Source organism: Liolophura sinensis, chromosome 13, assembly GCF_032854445.1.
Source record: "Liolophura sinensis isolate JHLJ2023 chromosome 13, CUHK_Ljap_v2, whole genome shotgun sequence".
In the NCBI taxonomy this organism is placed as follows: domain Eukaryota; kingdom Metazoa; phylum Mollusca; class Polyplacophora; order Chitonida; family Chitonidae; genus Liolophura; species Liolophura sinensis.
The window spans coordinates 5,027,727-5,049,316 of NC_088307.1; the positions used below are offsets into that span (position 1 = coordinate 5,027,727).

Sequence of the window (21,590 nt, forward strand, 5' to 3'; positions counted from 1 at the left end):
ATCAACCTGAGGTACATATTAGCTTATGGCATGCACCTGTGAGGAAATGCATACACTTTTCAACGGTATTTGATCGATATTTAAATTTTCTTCTCCTTTAAAGAACCTACCACTGAGAGTAATATACAGCCCAATGAAAACTCCAGTAGGGCCCAGATTAGAGTGTTCATTGGGTTATGTTTAACAAACGCATTCTCAATGATTGCCCACAGGGACATGCAAGTCAACAAATTAAATGAATGAATTAAAACTGATAGTTATATGCCACATCAGGAATACTACAGCCATATCAGGGAAACCAATCAATTAGGGCAATAAAATTTGTTAAACTACCAGCATGTAACCATCATTCCCTACATGTATTAATGACAAAAGGCTCTTACCCCCAGCACAGCTTAACAGGGCTCTCACTAGCAGGAGTATCACTTTACAGACGATTACTTACTGCAATGAGATGTATTCACCTCAGAACAAAACGTAAACCCACATAAAACTGAATACCTCAATACTGGTTTCATTACCTCCATAACTGTGTACCATTTTTCCTCGTCTTCCTGAGTCCCCCTTCCCCAGTAAACCCCCCCCCCCACTTCCTCCCCTAAACCAATCCATAGAGCCATGAACCACACATCTGACAGCAGGGGGAGAGGGTTTGAGGTGTGTTTGGGATTTGGTTGAGGATGAAGTATGCACACATGTCCTAGTTTACACTTGTTTAGAATGTATTGTTTAGTTTGGATTGATCATCATAGTTAATCCCGTCACTTTCCTGAGGAAGGGCACAACTTTTACTGTTCCAAAAACATATCCATCACAGTCTCCAAAACAACATGTGTACATTGTATGTTTCATTCTAGAAACAAACCCACAGCCTCACCTTCCCAAAATCCACAGCCTCACCTCCCCAAAATTCACAGCCTCACCTCCCCAAAATCCACTGTCTCACCTCCCCCAAAATCCACAATCTCACCTCCAATGAGTACACAGGTGGCCTCCCACCACCACCACCACCAAAAAAAATGGGCTGACTTAAATCAAAACACTGAACTGATCTGAAATTATTTTCTGTGTTCTTCAAAACCCCAAATATATGTTTCAAAAATTACATGTTTATGCAGAATTCTCTTCCTGATAATCAATTACACAGTGAATCAAAATATGTTCATTTCAAACAAATAAATTTAGTTTTTAAGCACTGGTGTTTAATAACTTACAACAAGTTTTTGCTTAAATAACAGCAGTCTAAGTCAATAATTGGTGTGAGAAACAGGACTGTTGGGAGTCAATCACCTACCTCTGGCAACTAAATGAAAACATTTTTATTTATTTGATTGGTGTCTTATGCCATGCTCAAGATATATTTCACTTGCACAACAACGGCCAGCATTATGGCTTGAGGAAACCCATGACCATCTACAGGTTGCTGCAAGACGTCCCATGTATGATCGAAGAATTGACAATTTCCCATGTAATGCTTCAATATGCCTTTCTATGAACTAAGGCAGGTCAGGACTAATAATTATCAACATAAACTACACACCTCTCTCTATCTATCTCTCTCCCTCTCTCTGAAACACTGTTGTTGGGGGACAAAATTTAGTTTTTCGACCACTGATAGCCTATGACACATACATGTGTGTAATATAGCCACAGACACAGCGTGATGATGGACGTGAACTGAACTGTAAACGATATCAGCATAATATCATGGCTTAGTCTGAATAGTTACATGAAAACCAAGCCTCAAAAAGCAAAGACAAAACTTATAATTGGTAGCAAAACTACCAAAGAGCTCGCCTGTGTGAACAGTTACATGAAAACCAAGCCTCTCAGAGCAAAGACAAAACTTAGAATTGGTAGCAAAATTATCAAAGAGCTTGCCTGTGTGAATAGTTACATGAAAACCAAGCCTCTCAGTGCAAAGGCAAAACTTAGAATTGGTAGCAAAACTATCAAAGAGCTCGCCTGTGTGAATAGTTACATGAAAACCAAGCCTCTCACTGCAAAGACAAAACTTAGAATTGGTAGCAAAACTACCGAAGAGCTCACCTGTGTGAATAGTTACATGAAAACCAAGCCTCTCAGTGCAAAGACAAAACTTAGAATTGGTAGCAAAACTACCAAAGAGCTCGCCTGTGTGAATAATCACATGAAAACCAAGCCTCTCACTGCAAAGACAAAACTTAGAATTGGTAGCAAAGCTACCAAAGAGCTCACCTGTGTGAATAGTTACATGAAAACCAAGCCTCTCAGAACAAAGACAAAACTTAGTATTGGTAGCAAAACTACCAAAGAGCTCACCTGTGTGAATAGTTACATGAAAACCAAGCCTCTCACTGCAAAGACAAAACTTAGAATTGGTAGCAAAACTACCAAAGAGCTCGCCTGTGTGAATAGTTACATGAGAACCAAGCCTCTCACTGCAAAGACAAAACTTAGAATTGGTAGCAAAACTACCAAAGAGCTCGCCTGTGTGAATAGTTACATGAAAACCAAGCCTCTCAGTGCAAAGACAAAACTTAGAATTGGTAGCAAAACTACCAAAGAGCTCACCTGTGTGAGACACATAAATGCAAAACTTCAGTTCAATGTATAAAGGACGGAATTGTGAATTCGGTAAATTTACAGTAATTAATATGCTCACAGAGCGTCAAGAATGGAACATCCCCCATGCATCATTGTGCTTTATATGCATGTAAAACTTCAGGTCAATACATACAATACTTTAAGATACCAAACGTAACATTTGGTTTTACAGTGATTCTAATACACAATACACAAGTCAGGAATTCAGTAATTTACCGTACTTAATACATGTATGTACACACCCAATCAATGATGGAATATCCCCCTCATGCTGTTGTGCTCTTGTACATACGAACAAGCCCTGAGTTCAATACCTGCAGTACTGTTTAGGATAACACCCTTAACATTTTGTTAAACATTGCTTTCTCTATTACTGGACACGCCCAGTATACTCTGACGCCCAGAGTATGACATACACTATGCCTGTACTTTATACAGGTGAGCTAAAACTCTGAAGGTTTTCTTCACTGAAACTTTTGAAGTGCTGTCCTTTACATACAAGTAAAGTTTAGCATTTTTCAAGTGACACATTCCGATTGATTCATTTAGCTTGCAGAGCCATTCAACAATTTGATAAATTTTTCATCACAAAAAAGTGTTGGCATCCAGAGTATTTTTTTCAGGCCTTCTTGTGGTTGTGAAAATGCATTTTAACATACCAAGCTTTAGATGAAATACTATGAGTACAGATGTGTGCAACAACAACTTGCTATTACTGAAGTCCATGCTGCAATAAAGTGTTCCAATCAGTGAGAGAAGTAGTCTTAAGGTGTGGGCAGTGTGGTTAAAATATCCACATTATTCTACAGCTCCGTTCTCTTCTCATCTTAAACCATCGGATGGATTAATGCACACGTATACAAAGTAGAACTGGGGGTAATCTAGCACTTGAAACACACTTATGGTCAACTAAAGCCTTGTTTTATCCGGAGTAAAAAAAAAAAGGCAAATTTTTGACACAGGTCTTGCAAGGGCCAAAATCTGGTTGAGTGGAACATTACTTACAGCTGAGACAAAAGTGTCCAAGAAATTAGACGTTGACAGGAAGACAATTACTGAGTGACAATAAAGGATTACCTTATTCATCACATAGCCAATCGATTCATCAGTCGCCTGAAACCCTTGGGGTGTACACAGACCCATATTAGAGCAATTCGTTCTGCATTGTCAGATGTATGAATTAGTATGGGTGTTTATAAGTTATGTACCTTAACCACATCAGCACGCTCACCTGTGACTGTGTGGGACTGGGCATCTTTGAGTTGTCCCTCAAGTGTGGACCTCAGCTGGTTGTTCCTCTCCACCCCTGCCTCCAGCTCTGTCCTCAGGCTCTTTACTGCGGCTAGCTCAGCATCCAGGTCACAGCTAAGGGAGTCAATGGAAACACATTCGCTTATCTATGGTGTAACATATACTCATTGTCATACTCATTTTTGTTTAACGCTATGCTCAGAATATCTATAATTTCTATTTTTTCTAAGGGTGAATCAAGATTTTTTCGAAACTAGATATTATGTTCCCTGCTATTAAATTTTTGATTTCAAAGCGATAACAAAAGCAAATTAATACCAATCACTCTACATAGGTGAGCAAATGTCATGTCTGCTGAAGACATTGAAGGATTAGTGGCCAGATTTAACCAATGGTCCTTATTACAAAAGCTAACACTATACTATAAGAAGTGTTTCTGAGCAAATGCCATAATTACTTTAAATTCACTAAAAACAATAGATTTACTGCCCTGGCGGGACTCCAGCCAGCCTCCTCAGCCGTATCTTCACAGGTAACCACATGCAAGCTTTATCTGCATCTTACTCTGAGAACTGGTATTCAAACGATGTCAATTTTGACATGGATTCTAGCTAAACAGAAGCAATTATACTGCCGTATTAAACTGAAACGGTAAAGGGGGACAATGAAGTTCCGATTTTATGACACTAACAGCACTGACCAGCTTTGAGGTTTGGATTTTTCAGGCAGGGAATTTTATGCTTGTTCAGACCATTAGCTAAATCTGGACACCAATCCTTAAAGTTAGGGAAATTTTCCGCCTTACCAAAGACATGAATCGTACAACCAATGGAGTTGCACAAACAAAAATATAAGCCAGAAGATTACACCAATGAACAGGGACATTACTTATATATCACAGAGGTTGGCTGCTTTGTGACTTAATCAATATAGCACTAGGCTTGTGCTGTTTTGGTAGCCATCTTGACAATATTTTTAACAGGCAAACTCAGAGAATTTAAATCTCACGCTCAACAGGCAAAATTTATTCATGGAGCAAGGTAATCGTTAAATCTGATTTTAGTTGCCATAAAATGAATTCGCACGCAAAAACACTGAAGCAGTGATTGTACACAAATTAAAGTGTGACAAACATATACAGAAACTGAAAGAGGGACAGACGGAAATTCGAATTCTTTGCTTCTGTTGAATAATAAAATTTGGTGGTAAGAGCTTCCAATCACCTAAGAAAGCACGCGGTTGTTGCTTTCTTTAACCACAATTTCTACATAAACATTGGGAACACTGAACCCAGGATCCAAGCTTCTGGACAAGAATGACTTACCTTCTGTGGGGATCAGAAGTGTTCAGGTTGATGTAGATTTGACGCTCATTCTGAAGGGCTTCATTAAGCCTTCGTGTTTCATTATTCTGCTCTTCAACCACCCTCTGTCAAGAGAGAAAAATCATCTGTATATGAATGCCTACGAAGTAAAACTAAATGTAACACACACAAAAATAGGTCAAGAGAAATATGGGATACATGTAGCTTACCTAACAGTGCTTCTGAGAAAAGGACAGCATTTGCTAATAAAAAAACAAAAACCAAAAAACAGGTTTCTGTGCTTATTTTACAAGCTGATGAACAAGAAAGTGTAACCTAGCTCTCAAAGATATTTGTCACAAGAAACTATTATGAAGTATTTTGATTTCACTGGTGTTTACCCCATATTCAAGAATATTTCATTTATATGAAGGTAGCCAGCATCTTGGTTGAAGAAAACTGAGCAGAGCCCAGATGAACAAGCCACAATAAAGTGCAACCATTAGTCATAAAGGATAAGGCTGACAAGTTAGGGTTATAAAAAAGGATGTAAAAACAATTGAAACCTAGTTCAAATTCACTGATCTTTCCCCTTCACATATATGTACATTGTACACCCCTTCACTTACCACAAGTGCAGGAAACTGCACAGGGTAGAGAGATAACCACAACATCATAGCAAGTAAGTGACTAACATCCTTAATGAACATGCTAGAAACACCAAGCACATGGCAATCTGCGACAACAACATAATAAGTTTTATTTATTTATTTATTTGATTGGTGTTTTACGCCGTACTCAAGAATATTTCACTTATATTCTGACGGCGGCCAGCATTATGGTGGGAGAAAACCGGGCACAGCCCAAGGGAAACCCACAACCATCTGCAGGTTGCTGTCAGACTGTCCCATGTACGGCCGGAGAGGAAGCCAGCATGAGCTGGACTTGAACTCACAGCGACCGCACTGGTGAGAGACTGCTGGGTCATTACGCTGTGCTGGCACGCTCACCAACTGAGCCATGGTGGCCCCCAACATGATAAGTGTCCAGAACTATGTGAACAGAACCACTCACCTCTATGTGCTTATGTATTTCCCGCGTTGATGTGTGCTCACAGGGATTAGATTTCTGTTCATTGTTCATTTTTTTCAGACGCTCAATAAGATCTACAAACAGAGCAAATCCTTAAAACCATAGCATAAGACTTAATGAACCTGTTTTGCACGGAGTAGGTTGTTTTAACTAACAGCATGATGTTTTTCAAAAAAAACCATATTGTTTTGCACAGAGCATGTCCATAAAGAGTATCTTCTTTTACAAGAAAAACATTTATGTTTATTTATTTATTTGATTGGTGTTTTACTCAAGAATATTTCACTTATACGACGGCAGAAAGCATTATGGTTATGGTGGCAGGACACTGGGAAAAGCCCGGGGGAAACCCACAACCATCCACAGGTTGCTGACAGACTTTCCCACGTACAGCTGGAGAGGAAGCCAGCATGAGCTGGACTTGAACTCCCAGCAACCGCATTGGTGAGACACTCCCGGGTCATTACGCTGCGCCAGTGCGCTAACCAACTGAGCCACGGAGACCCCCCAAATGTTTGTAAAGGGCTTGCAGTTTTGACAAAGCCATTTCACAAAGTGCATGTAGCATTACACACAAATAAGTCCCTACCATGTTTCAAACAACTCATCTTTCAACAGACTTGAAGAAAGAGCTGTTTCACACCACAGCTTGAAACCTTTTCTTCAACGACAAAATTTGACGAATGCAGTTAATTGAGATATAACTCCTGCTTACCGTCTTTGTTGTGTAGGTCATTCTGTAGGAGAGCCAGCTCCTCCTTCAGGTTTTGCAGTTCTGCCAGCCTTGCGGCCGTCTGTGATTGGTCAAGAGACTGGGAGCCCTGCATCTGACGAAACAGCTTGTCCTTCTCCTTCCCACTCTCCACGAGTGCCTGGTATAACACAGGATTTGTCGGCTTATGCAATGTACTCTCGAGACATACATGCAAGTAACACCTGAGCTTATTCACTCACCTGATATCGTTAAACACTGAGAAAAATGACCAGCTGAAACATTCCACTCAAAGCTGATGTCTTACCCTCAGGCAAAGGACACAATATCAAAAGTTTGACTTAAAGAGGTCCTTGCTGCAATTTAACATGTTTCACTTACAAACTGACGTATGTGAGTATTAAAATGTGAGGGTCGAAAGAAGGTAAGCCAAATAAAAACCAGCGCATCTTGCCTGTAACTGGACAATCCAGCGAAAGTCCTCAATTGATCACGTCCACGTAAGTACAACATATTTACCTCGATAGTTTTGTCCTTCTCCAGCAGGGCGTGTCTCATCTTGTCCAGCATATCCTGCTGCTGGTCTTCTGCCCAGGTGGCGCGGTTCTCCAGCGTCTGAAAGCATTCACATCATTGCCTCAGCTGTTTATTTATTCATTTATCTGACTGGTGTTTAGCTCTGAACTGCACAATTTTTCACAACAGCACATATTTATAGGATGACAGTCGTGTTTTTGAACAGGGTGACCCTTCACCAGGTACCTGATTAAATCTCCTCACTTTAGGCCACGCCAGAATAAACATCAATTCTCGTGATGGAAATTGATGGAGATTGCTCCTGGATTTTCAAAATGACCTTTGAGTCAGGCAAGTATTCCGCAGCAATATGTCAACGGTTGAGACTACACGGCCAACAGACCTCACCCAAAGAAATAGTTGACCAATAAATTTTATGGCTAACATGTCTGTGCTTATGATCAGAAAGGACTCCATTCCTATTTCTGCACACATCAAATGATACAGGTGATTGATGCATTGTTAATTTTCCACTCCAGACTGTGCTATAGCCACAAAGGGTCATTTCAAATAACAATATTTTTGCTAAAATCACTTTCTTAATGATGTCAATCAGTTGTAATACCTGTACTCTTAATATGCAAAGTGGGTCTCTCTGGAGAGGATTAAGAAAAGAGAAAGTGAGAGAGATAGAGATGACTTATCTTTTGGTATTATCAATGTGTACAAAACATGAGAAGCACAAGGGCCAGTTTCCACCTCTACTCACCTGTAGTTCAAAGTCTTTCTTGTTCAGGTCACTTTGTAACCTGTGGAGATCTTTCGCCAGGGTGGATACCTCTTCATTGTGAGCTTCAGACATTTGCTGTAAGACATACATAATCACACATAATGAAGCACGCTTCAACAGACTAAGTGATCAAAAAAGATTTGTGAATCATACAATCATGCAGTCAGATTAGTGGATGGAAGGCCTGAGGTAAACCTAAAACCTTAGACAAGTTACTGACAAACTTTCGCATGTGTAGGTCTTAAACAAGAAACATGAAACTGTTTCTGGTAAGAGGCACTTAACATGTGTCATTTGGCGATCAGGAGAGAAGACTGTCTTGAATGCTGCATGTCAAATCCCTCACAAAGACAGTATTATTCAACCCAAACAATTCCCAAGCAAAAAAATAATTCACTGGCGAATCTATATCTTGACATGCACATAGAAATAACAGCAAATAAAAGTTAATTTTAGAAGTTTTACAAAGATCAACATACCTTTATTTCATTTTCCTTGTCCTTCAGCTTTCGATGAGATTCTTTCATGGATGCTTCATAGCTCTGAGCCGCCTGATTCCGCTCCTCCATTAACTCCTGTAAAAACACCAAAGAAGAAAACCTCAATCCTAATGAAACGGGATGCCGATACAGCTCCAACAGGAACTGTCACATAACCACATCTCATTCTGTCAACAATAAGCTGACTGATCGTTTGATTCATTGCTGTGTAATGCGGCACTGAAGAATTTTACACTTTAATATATATGTATTTATTTATTTATTTGATTGGTGTTTTATGCCGTCCTCAAGAATATTTCACTTATACGACGGCGGCCAGCATTACGGTGGGTGGAAACCCACGACCATCCGCAGGTTGCTGGGAGACCTTCCCACTTACAGCCGGAGAGGAATACTTTAATATATAATGTCAGTCAGTTTTATGGGTGGAGAAAATTGAAGTGCATTAGAGTGAACTACTGGTAAGTAACATACCAACTTTGACATGTTACTCGTGAAATTTTCGATGTGTGAAGTACAGAAATGAACTCATGGCTGCCCACATGAGAACTGTTTACCTCTCATCACCATGGTCCTATCACCAGGTGACACAGTAAGTATGAACACAAATCTGGCAAAATGAGAAAGAAATCTTGTCCACCTATGACGCCAATGAGACAAAGAGGCAAATTTAATTAACTGGTTCACCCCATGTAGGGAAGAGTTAACAGACCAACTCACAGCCATCAGTTTGTCTTTCTCAGCCACTCTCTGTTGTAGCTGATGTAGCTTCACATTGTCAATGTCAGGAGACATCTTGGCAGCTTCCTGCACACAGGGGAGACAACTTAGTTACTGGTTACATCATGTCATTTATGACAAGCTCATTTTAACGAACTGGTATTATAAAAGTAGCCTGAAGTAGGTCAGCACTTTATTTGCCTTCAGATTTATTTTGGAAAAGTATAGATATGTACATTTTGTTCGTTAGAAAGAATAACTAGGTGAGAAAAAGAGAAAATGTGTATTCTTGTTACAATAACATGAGTATTGGCTAAAACGAGCAGACCAGACGATTTACAGTACACAGGGTATAAATAAGTATAAGTACACCTGAATCATCAACTCTTTGATTACAAAAGTATCCAGTCACATAGAGTTCAACCCACCTCCAAGGCCTTGTCTTTAGCAGATATGGCGTTCTGAAGACGTTTGATGATAGCATCCTTCTCCTCCAGAGAGCGTGTGTAGTTATCTTGTGTATCCTGTATACAACAGAAACATGTACAGGCCTGGCTTGACAGAGGGCTTGACAGGGCTGAATGCCAATAAACTCTAATAATATGACGGTTGTTTGAGGGAATTTTAGCACTTTATCAACCTTTAATAGGCGACACCAATTTTATTTTGTGTTTTGATTTATCTATTTATTTATTTGATTGGTGTTTTACACCACACTTAAGAATATTTCATTCACAATGTATATGGCAGCGGCCAGCATTATGGTGGGAGGAAACCGGGCAAGGCCCAAGGGAAACCCGCAAGCATCAGCAGGTTGCTGACAGATATTATGTGTTTTCCAGGAGAGGGAAATCCAAAAATTGAATACAATAAAACTGAAAATCCACATTTTTGTTTTGTCCAATCTTTATCTTTCTGTGATTTTTTGTTCTTCTGAACTCGCAGACAATATTCTGAATTTCTATAAACATTTGACCAATTAAAATCTAAAAATGCGATGTTACAACTTCAAATAAAGTCACATTTATTATGGCAGAACTTACTTTCCAAACAAGAGGTGACATTTATTGCGGTAAATGTAAATACATATGTCTCACACTGATTACCACCACAGTTACGAACAGGAAGACTGTCTTACTGTCTGTGTCTTGTTTATTTCAGTTTACGATACATCAGATGTTCCACCTCCATGTACACTTACCTCTCCCCCCTTCTGTGCTGATCTCAGCTGATTAGACAACTGCTTAATACTTTTGTCTTTCTCACGAATCTCGTTTTCCAAGGACTGCCAAGAACAACAACAACATTGGTAAAATTCTGTTTTCAACACTGAGGACAAAATTCCTACAGTACCGATACTTTTTATTTTCTAAACGCTAAACACAAAAAGGCAGTACGATTTTTTAGGTTAGTTAGAAGCAATACAAACTTGAATGTTAATTTAGCTGCACAGCTGGAGGAACTCAAATACTTGTAACTACACATGGCAAACTTACGGCAAAAATTTATTCTGGTATGTAAATGGGTAAAAATACTTACGTCAATGCTCTCCTCTGCATTGAGCAGCATCTGATTGGCTCGTTCTATGTCTCTATCTCTCTCACGCAGTGTTATCTTCATGTCCCTAATTTCCTTATCTTTCTCCTCCAGGCATTTAAACTTGTCCTCAATAGCCTCCTAAAATAAACAAATAGCCACACAAGGAAGTCGAAAATATAGTATTACAAAGGCAACCCAAAAATGAAAATCTGAACTAAACCCAAACAAGTTTGTTTGAATTATATATTCACGGAGACTCACAGTCATATGTGACAATGATCCCCACTAGAGGGTCAAAAGCTTGTTCAAACTATTACCTTCACATGGTGATGCCTTAAATTCATTACTATTAAGATTATTTGAGGAAATAACTGAATATAGTTACAATTTGGGTTGGTTTGTTTTTGACTGGTGCATTGATACCATACTGAAGAACTTAAGTCTATCAGTGGCAGAAACTGTAGGAGACCAGCGCCATGTACACGGTACCTGACAAACTACCTGCCTGAAACCCACATTCAAACCTCCAAGAGATGGATTTGAATCTGTGACCGTCTTCGAGGTTGATCAGATGCCAGCTGACTAGATCAAGGATATTTAGCTCTGTTTCAATGACTGGTAAATAAAAATATGAAGTTTCTAACCTCAATGGCCTTGTCCCTCTCTTTTAATTTCTCCTGGAACTTCTTCAGCAAGTTGTCCTTACTCTCCTGAGAATATAGAATGTATAATTCTGATGAAGATTCCAATGTCAACAGCACTGCTTCACTGGATTGCCTGGTCACAAACAACAGGCATGACGCCCTATCCAATAACAATTTCTTGACACCATGCCATTCAACAATTGCCCTGTCCCTTGGTGCTGAGAGGAATTACTAAACTGACCGCAGTGAATGGTGTAAAGGCTTTTTTCAATTCATTAAGGAACACAACGTAAATATTTAGACTGCACCATGCAGGTGTGTTCACGTAACAGGGTACAGCAACCCGCAATCATTTCAAATCATCCCAGAGAAATTTCAGGAATCTGAAGTACACTCAAGTCTCACTGCTGTCATGTTACTTACTTATATACCCAAATTGCATTATAATGACACTTCATTTGCATTCAAAATGACAGCAGCTACCTTTCTGAGGCACAATTTACATTACATATACATTTTATCCAGGAACCCAAGATATAATTCAGCTAAAGAATTAACAAGCAAGGGGAGACTACCTCAGTAGTGGCAGGTTTGATCAGCGTCATACAGTCCTGGAGCTGTCTATCCTTGTCCTTCAGACTCTCCGTCATCTGCTGCAGCATTCTCTCTTTGTTCTCCAGCTGACGCTGGCTGTCCCCTAACAACGCCTGCACAAACACAGCGGACAGACGTGTCACATTTTTGACATATTTAATCCTCATTTTTATCATATTTTTCGGTTTCAAAATGGTCAAATTGGTAACACGAAAATGCAATACTGCAAAGGCATACAATGTGAAGGACCCTGGAAATAATTAATATCATACTTAAAAAGTGCCAGCTTAAGAACTACACGCAGAGCAAAGTAACATTGCCTACAGGTAATTAACTGCCCTTCTGTTATATTTCAATAATACTTAATACAGTGCAACACTACGCAACTTTACCAAATTATGAAATAAAACGTATTCAGAAATAAGGCCAAAGTAAAGAGTTGGTTATATGGGTGTGTAAACTCACCTGATAGTGTTGTGTTTGTGACTCCAGTTTGTCAGTACATCGCTCTCTCTCCTTCTCCAGCTGATCCTGCAACACCTGGTAGTAACACAACACATATCACTTATCCATTAATATGATTTTGCAGAACAAATTTCAAATGACAACCCTTTAGAAATTTACAGCTGAAGAAAACCACCACACTAAATTTAAGATGTCTGTGAGGCAACTGGCAAACCAGAAGAGCTGGATTTGAACTAGAGATCTCAATTTTCTATGTCAAGTCATCTATTATGTAAGACCCTATAAGACAATTTGGTCAGCGAGGGGAGTCTACATTATTCATGCAATTTAGTTGAAAGTTTGCCACTGCTCAGTCTCATTTCCTCATGATTACCTTACGACTTCAACTGGCAGACATCTTGACTTAGAACTGGTAGCAAGGCTACCAAAGAGCTTGGCTGTATAAGACAAATGAATGCAAAACTTCAGTTCAATGCATAAAGAATTGAAATCGTGAATTTATGGTAATTAATATGCACACATCAGCATATTATGGTAATTAATATGCTCACATATGTTCGATACATAAAGGGCTGAATCGTCAATTTGGTAATTTACAGTAATTAATATGCTTACAGAGCATCAGTGATCGAAGATTCCCTTGCATCATTGTGCTTTACAAGCATCTAGAACTTCAGGTCAATATATACAATACTTTTTAAGATAACAACCCTAACATTTTGTTTAACAATGATTCCTATAAACAATACACCAAGTCCGGAAATTCAGGTATTTACGGTACATAATATGCACACACCCAATCAACGATGGAATATATCTACATGTGTGCAAATCCTGAGCTCAGTACCTTTTGAGAAATCACCACTAACACTTGGTTTAACACTGATCCTTATACACAATATACTAAGCCAGGAATTCAGTAATTTACAGTACTTAATATGCATACATCTAAAAACACTTACGATTATTTCCTTAGTTATGTACAGGAAGAATCTGTTTCACATCAGCAAAGGGACAAACTAACCAAGGTTGGATTTGAACCCCTAACCTGACACAGAGCTGCTGTAACTTCCTCACCTGGACAGCCTCTTCACTGTGTTTCAGTCCCTGCTCAGCCTTGGTCAGCAAGTCCTTAAAACTGCTAGTCTCTCCTTCCCTCTGGGTCAGACTTCGCCTCAGGCGCTGAACAATCAGAGAAAAACCTTTCTTTAACATCACCACAAATAATAACGAAGTGGATATGGTCATATCACTACAAACCATATGACATGTGTACCCACAGACCTTTCTTTAATGATGAAACCTCAACATCTGTCCTCATCACTGTGAACTATCTGGCCCATGCACAAAGATAAAAACACACCTTAGATGTGTTCAGACATCTCAGACACAGGTGGTAAAATTCAGTTAAAAACTGAATACTGGGGTAAAAAATACTCAATTCTGTGTTTTTCTGGTCCAGAGTAGCTTTTCTTACTACAGCAAAAGAGGAAAGCATCCAACGTGTGCTGATAAGGATGAATCAAATTAGTTCAAACTTTCCACCAGTTTGCTTCTCTAATGAATGGTTCTCTGTATTTCACTGGGGGGTTAAAATACAAACTGTCCAAAAATATGAGACAAAACTGCAGGTGATCTTACCTCATTTTCATGTTTGATTTCTTTCAGCTCAGCCTTCAGCTTCTCTAAGGTCAGTTCATTACCAAGGCCTACATGCTGCTTTTCTATACCCTATAGAAACACATGCCCACAAAACACGTAATCACAAAACTCAAATCATCACACACACCAAGAAAACAAGGTAGTGTATTTCACCTGAGGTTTGGTAAGAAAAAAAAAGCACCCTCAGAAGAACATGCGAATACATGCCAGCGCCTAAAAATGGTACTTTTGATGGCAATACTGACAGTTTTCTGGATAAGAAATTAATCAAAGTTCATAAGTTTGAGTTTCATAAAGAAACTCATAAGTTGCCCTATTAGGTGGACAAATCAGAATCAAGCAAAATGTGACGATATGCAAAATTTTTGGTGAAATACAGTACTTCAACTCCTTGAAAAGTAAAGCTATGAATACAGAAACAATGTCAATGGCTCAGTCCACACAATAAGTTCAACGAAGTATGTCACAAAACTGAGACTTTCAAAAAGCAAGAGAAATGTAAGTCAAAAAAAAAGAAAGAAAAACAACAGACATAAGTCTGATTAAGTCACCAGTGAAAAACAGTCAGACTAATCAACAACAGGGCACATCTGAAAAACAGTCAGACTAATCAACAACAGGGCACATCTGAAAAACAGTCAGACTAATCAACAACAGGGCACATCTGAAAAACAGTCAGACTAATCAACAACAGGGCACATCTAAGCTATACGTGTAAATCAAACACAAGGTAATGTCTTGTATTAAATGTCCACATCACAGTTTCTGTTACTAAAATACCATGCTTTTTAATGACTATCTTCACAAGCAGAAGTCAAAGACACATCAAACGTGCTAAACAAAATACAAGTATAAACTTGACAACTAAATCTGTAAGTTTGTTTTGTGTTTGGGAGGTACCTAAGACTTTTCAGGACAAGCAATGGAGAAAGTCTGGTACCCAATGGTATTACTCCGACTCAACCTCTACAACTCTTATTACCCTTGTGGACTGCTGGTCCACATAAAGAGACAAGCCTGTATAAGTATTTACCTCAAGCCTTTCCAGATTCAGGGCATGTAACTCTTCCCTGGCCTGCTTCAATTCATCTTCTTTCTTTTCCAACTGACTGCACAAGTCAGACGCCTGAAAAAACACATCATGATTCACATTTAAGTATCACCATTATTTATTTATTTGATTGGTGTTTTACGCCGTACACAAGACACCACTATTAAACTCCAGGTACTGACTTTGAGCATGTAGCGCTACGTCGTCGTAACTATCATGGCGACGTAATACCTACAGCACTGGTCACCATGGAAGTTACATGCACGTAACGTTACGAGCACTTTGTGAAAGGAGCCCCAGAGCTTTTCGCTGATCATCTGTAGCAAATCAAGAACACGCATTTTACCAATCATAATCAGTGTTGTTGCAAGTGGGTCATTCGAACAAATAACAAAATGCAATGAACTGTAACGAAACACACTCATTACAAATGTCTACTGTGTATCTACATCATCAAGTGACAAATGGTTATACTGAGAATACAACAACGTACGAAGAATCATAAAACAATTTACTACTTGGTATTAACAACAATCAATCAATAAATCAATCAGGCTGAGTGCTGTCTTATGCGATACTAATAACCTTGACTATGTTAAGTGGGCTAATTGTCCCTTCTCTCAAGCTGCAAACTGCTAATATCAGGGCAGAGAGAGTACCTCTTTGACTTTCTTACGCAGCTCCATGGTGATAGCCTGCACAGTTTTCTTCAGCTTTGTTCCCATCACAGTCTGAGTCTCTAGCTCCTCCTCCTTACGCTTCAGCTCGTTCTCCAGGTCCTGCCAACAACAACAACAACAACACATAATGGGCCCAGTCCTGAGTCCTGAACTTAAATTACCAGTATAAACAGAGCCAACAGTTCAGCTTTCTCCATATGTGTCTATATGTATCTCCAACAGTTCAGCTTTCTCCATATGTGTCTATATGTATCTCCAACAGTTCAGCTTTCTCCATATGTGCCTATATGTATCTCCAACAGTTCAGCTTTCTCCATATGTGTCTATATGTATCTCCAACAGTTCAGCTTTCTCCATATGTGTCTATATGTATCTCTGGCAAAGACCAGTCAATATTATATAACTTAGCAAGACTGGTTACCATTTTCTCTGAAGTGGTGTTTTCAAAAATGTTTGGCACCCATATGTATTTTTAGGTTTGTGATGGCTGTCAGTAAATGCTACAAGAAGAGATACGGCAGGGAATCTCGCAAATTTCTGTGTTTCTTACAATTCCAACAAGCATCTTGATATTATTTTGTCCAAGCCAAATCCCAAGTGCCAGAAATTTTCTCGAGCCAAGCTCTTAACCGGTGGCCGGTATGTTCTCCCATAATTCTATTGTCCGGAGCATCTGTTTTCCCTTTGTTGAAATGACTGTACAGTGTATGTATTTTAAAAACAATTTCATGGAATTCTTCATTAATTGTGAAGAATAAACTACCAAATTTAAAGCAATTTCCACAAGCCACAAACACATGGAATAACTTTTTCCTGGCTTGTAATTCTCACCTTGATGCTCTTATCCTTCTTTCTCAAGGAGTCTTCCAAATTCTAAAACAAAACAGAACAACTTCCATGAAATATACACATAAAAAAAAACACAAAATTTCCACCTGAGAATAAATTGAATATGATTGTTGTTCAAAACACAAAATGTTGCACCCTCACCCCAAGTTGCTCCTGTGCAGTTTCCAGGTCAGCTTTTGTTTTGCCCAACTCTTTTTCCAGATCTTTGCTCTTTTCATTCTTTTCTGCTAATTCATCCTGTAACAAAACAACTACCTATATTTACATGTATCAGTCAGTCAATCAAATGATAATTTCCGTTATGTCACAATGGTTTTGTTGAAACCTGATCAATGGCTGGTCATTTTTTGGCTGAAAAAGCTCACTTTCATTTATTATATATTGTATTATAGTATTACTCAAAATTACAGCATAATCAAGAGTCATTATTAAAATTGCAAAAGTAAGTACTTCGTAAACTGAATCAGAGGTTCACGAAAATACTGAGTAGAATTTTCAATCATAAACTGTTCAAAACCAGTGTTTGTGGATAAGCACACTGGAGAGTTACACCCCCCAATGTATCCTGGGTGCATAGCACTACAGGCAACAGCTAATGTTGATATAAAGAATACATATAAAGAATATATATATATATACACCAATTTAGTGTTGAACACAAATATCCCAAAAGTACACAACATACAGGTTAGAACTACATGTACCATATATAGACTGAGAAGCAGGTGAACATATAACAGCGACTCAAGAGACAGTCCGAAATTAATACATGTATGGTGCATTTATGACAGTCATATTTCCTGTCTTCAATGGCATGAGTATATGTCAAAATTTCATCTTACCAAAATGAAAGCTTTGATCTTCTTCAGAGTTAAATTTATACTTTTATACACTATTACATTAAACTAGTATCCCAGAAGTCACGTTGCTGCATTTAATAGGTCAGGTCCAGATGTCAAACACCTTATCCAATGAAATTGACACAGACACAGCGGTCTTTTACGAATCTGTGGCCTTCAGATTGCAAAACATCTACCGACATCATGTGCAGGAATATACCATAATTCTTCAACCTCCTCAACCACTAATGTGGCCAATATTTTGAAACATTCTGAAACAACTATGGAGTGTAGAAAAATAATTTGCATAGTTCTTGCAAGACTGGATCTTAATTGACACAAACATATCATTATTCGCAACATTTTCACAACTAATTGTATGCATAAAAGTGCTTTAGTGTTTGAAGAGGTTGAAAATTTACAGTAAATTTAAGAATGTGAAAGTTTGTTCATACAACTAAACACACTCAAGAGAATTGATAAGAAACAAAGGTAGAGGATTTCACACCCACCTATGATTATTGATAGTTCAATTAATATAATTTACATTTGACTGGTTAAAACATACAAAGCTGGCTCAGCAAATTCTGAAAGCAGAAAGCTACAAACACTGTACAAGAAAGTTAGACCCATCTCCCAGAAGCATCGTGGTTGTTGTCACACACAAACCTGTAGTCTGGAATGATCAAGAACAGACTGGCCCAAATCTTTGTGGTTCCCCTCTAGAGCCCCAGCTAAATTCTGAATACATCAACAACATGCAAAAATAAGGTACTTGCTTCACAAGTCACACAGACATACATGCCAAACTCGTGTGGGGCTATGTGTGTCTCATATACAATTATGGGACCTGGATATCAATAGGTTCATCGTGTTTTCTTTTAGACCCATACATAACAGCAACTATGAATGTGACTCATGAATTAAAATGCAGCTCATGCTGGCTTCCTTTCCAGTCGTATATCGGAACAGCCTACGAATGGTCAAGGGTTCCAGGCTCTTCCCAGTTTCCTCCCACCATAATGTTAGTAGCTGTTGTAGAAGTGAAATATATTCTAGAGTGTACAGAGTAAAACTCCGATCAAATAAATAAATACATCAAGATTAAAATGTCAATCTGTCAATAACATACAACCTGACTTTTGCCCTGATGCTTGCAATTAAAATACATGTAGGACAAAAAAAAAATTACACACCAAAATGATAATACGCAATATGATATTCTCTATTTTCATAGTTAGATCCTTAATTTCCCAGGAATTTTTTCACGACTTAAAACAGGCTAAGTTTGTTGATACACTGGCAATAAAATGATGCTGATTTCCCCATACAACAGTGAAAGGGATGAGATTCCTTCCCAAATGTCCCTTATTCACAAGATATCAACTGATCGATGACTCAGTAATTTCTCGATTCAGTGGGATAAAAGATGAAGATGATATTTTTAGCCGTAGCTCATCAAACAGTTTGTTTGACAGGTACATGTATTTGGTGAAGGGCAGCTGTTTTCTCCACTCACTTAAGATTTCCTCCACCAATAAAACACCATCACATACTGCGAGTCAAATATTTCCTAGTACTCCATTAAACACTAATCATACAAAAAAAAAATATATCAAAAAAAGATCAAAACTAATTTGGTTATCCATTACTGGTTTCAGGTGAATGCAAGATGCTTACCTCAAGCTCCTGTTGTTTCCTTTGTAGCTGAGCTTCCAGGTCTTTCATGGTATCCTTCAACTTCGCTGTGGTTTCCTCAAATGATGTGACCTCTGCCTGTAACTGCCCAATCCTTGCCGTCTTAGCCTTCAAGGTCACCTTCATCTGGTCTACCAGCCTGACATTCAGAAGAGAGGGTCGGGACCAGGTGTAAAGTTACGTCTCCGATAACCAAATGTGATGAGCATGTTAGCCAGAAATTGACAGTTTGAGTCTTTCGCCTGGACAATTTTTGACAAATCTAGGAATGCACCTCTCTGCCTTGTTAACTTTGGTAATTTCACAGAGTGATTTCAGGAAATCGAAAGTGCAAAACGCTGGTTGACTAATACCATAAATATAATGCTTAAGCCCCCCTGAAAAGTTCCATTTTATACAAGCAAACAACATTCTTAAACTTGATCTACACATGGTCCTCTCCACAAACAAGTGAACAGTTACTGGAGACTTTATGTCTGAAAGCAGCACAGAGACAAGCCATTTACACAGACAATACTTTGTCTATCCATCTTCAGCCACCAAAAAGTCTGATATTACGACATACATAAATGATATCACAGATCTGATGTTACTTACTTTTGGGTCTCTGCTGCCTGCTTTTCCTGTGGAGGAGAACCAAGTAACACTGTTTTAACAGGCAAATCTTTCAATGACAATTTCTATCAAGATGTTTTCGATATTGGTACGCGTGTATTTGCTTCATGTACGTCATCAATGCGGATTTAACTAACTTAGGTCGCCTGTAGGAGACACATGAATGCAAATCTTCAACCCAACACACAAAGCACAGATGAAGTGAACTAGGTACTCAGTGATGGAACATCCCTCTTATGTCATAGTGCTTTATGTGCATATAACCCTTCATCTCAATACATGCCATATCTTTTGTGATACCACCTCTAACATTTACTGTAGCATTGATACACTAAGTTGTGAATTTTGTAATTTACCATGTTTAATATGTATCCCCCTCATGATACTGTGTTCTACATGTGCGCTAAACAAGAGCTTAATATATGGAATACTGTTTAAGTATGACAGCTAACAAGTAATGGTGAATAGAAACCCACGGGATCTTGACAATAACAGAATGAAACTGACGCAAAACTATGTAGATCACACTACCTGTATATCTTTGCCACTGTCAGCATCTTGCCTCTGTCGTTCATACATACACAGTTCCCCCTCCATGGACTTAATGCGAGCTTCAGCCGTCTCCAGCTCCTTCTTACTCAAGTACAGCTCCTACAACAATGTTAATATTCACATTTATTATTTATATAAAGGTGAAATGTTTTAATTTCCTTCACTGGTAAAAGTGATATTTCACTCCGTTAGATATGCCTTTTGTTAGTACATTTTGAGGGGGTCTCCGTGGCTCAGTCGGTTAGCGCGCTAGCGCAGAGCAATGACCCAGGAGTCTCTCACCAATGCGGTCGCTGTGAGTTCAAGCCCAGCTCATGCTGGCTTCCTCACCGGCTGTACGTGGGAAGGTCTGTCCGCAACCTGCGCATGGTCGTGGGTTTCCCCCGGTTTCCTCCCACCATAATGCTGGCCAGCGTCGTGCAAGTGAAATATTCTTGAGTACGGCGTAAAACACGTTAGTCAACTTTTAATATTGCTATATCACACAACAAGACCTGAGATCATACCAGACTTGCTATATAAGCAAGTCGGTGAAGGCCTATGGCTAAAAACATGTCAAACTTTTTCAAATACACAAAATCATGAAATCGTCTAAATATAAATAACAAACAGAATAGTGCACAGTGAAGGTTTAATACCATGAATATTGCATCTACTGTACCTGTTGTGAGGCCTGAAGCTGTCTCTCCAGCGGGGCCTGTATGCTCCTCAGGGCAGCCTGGTGTTGTTGTCGTAGCTGCGCCATCTCCTCCTGGTGAGTATGGGTTAGGTTCTGCATGGCCACTCTGTTCAACATATTAACGCTACCAAATAGTCACATGTGCTTAAGAGATTTTCGTCTAAGGTCATGCTCAAGAGTTTTCCAACATCTTACACAGCACATGGAAGACAAGAACATGTACACATAAAGTTAAAAAAAAACCTGACAAGAC

General features: G+C 38.9%; 1 protein-coding gene across 1 annotated transcript in view; it reads right to left on the reverse strand.

The window, feature by feature from the left end:
• Nucleotides 1–21,590, reverse strand: part of LOC135480459 (myomegalin-like) — a 66,640-nt gene that overhangs the window by 28,662 nt on the left and 16,388 nt on the right. Inside the window, exons 6-29 of the mRNA XM_064760297.1 lie at nt 21,320–21,443; nt 20,638–20,757; nt 20,089–20,114; nt 19,474–19,630; nt 17,096–17,191; nt 16,937–16,978; nt 16,085–16,204; nt 15,408–15,500; nt 14,354–14,443; nt 13,790–13,894; nt 12,713–12,787; nt 12,229–12,360; nt 11,654–11,719; nt 11,010–11,147; nt 10,672–10,755; nt 9,899–9,994; nt 9,471–9,557; nt 8,730–8,825; nt 8,230–8,325; nt 7,464–7,559; nt 6,948–7,104; nt 6,215–6,306; nt 5,162–5,265; nt 3,818–3,951 (exon numbers count right to left, since the gene is read on the reverse strand). Of these exons, the coding sequence (XP_064616367.1) occupies nt 3,818–3,951; nt 5,162–5,265; nt 6,215–6,306; nt 6,948–7,104; nt 7,464–7,559; nt 8,230–8,325; nt 8,730–8,825; nt 9,471–9,557; nt 9,899–9,994; nt 10,672–10,755; nt 11,010–11,147; nt 11,654–11,719; nt 12,229–12,360; nt 12,713–12,787; nt 13,790–13,894; nt 14,354–14,443; nt 15,408–15,500; nt 16,085–16,204; nt 16,937–16,978; nt 17,096–17,191; nt 19,474–19,630; nt 20,089–20,114; nt 20,638–20,757; nt 21,320–21,443 (2,426 nt within the window). The remainder of the gene's footprint in view (nt 1–3,817; nt 3,952–5,161; nt 5,266–6,214; nt 6,307–6,947; nt 7,105–7,463; nt 7,560–8,229; nt 8,326–8,729; nt 8,826–9,470; nt 9,558–9,898; nt 9,995–10,671; nt 10,756–11,009; nt 11,148–11,653; nt 11,720–12,228; nt 12,361–12,712; nt 12,788–13,789; nt 13,895–14,353; nt 14,444–15,407; nt 15,501–16,084; nt 16,205–16,936; nt 16,979–17,095; nt 17,192–19,473; nt 19,631–20,088; nt 20,115–20,637; nt 20,758–21,319; nt 21,444–21,590) is intronic.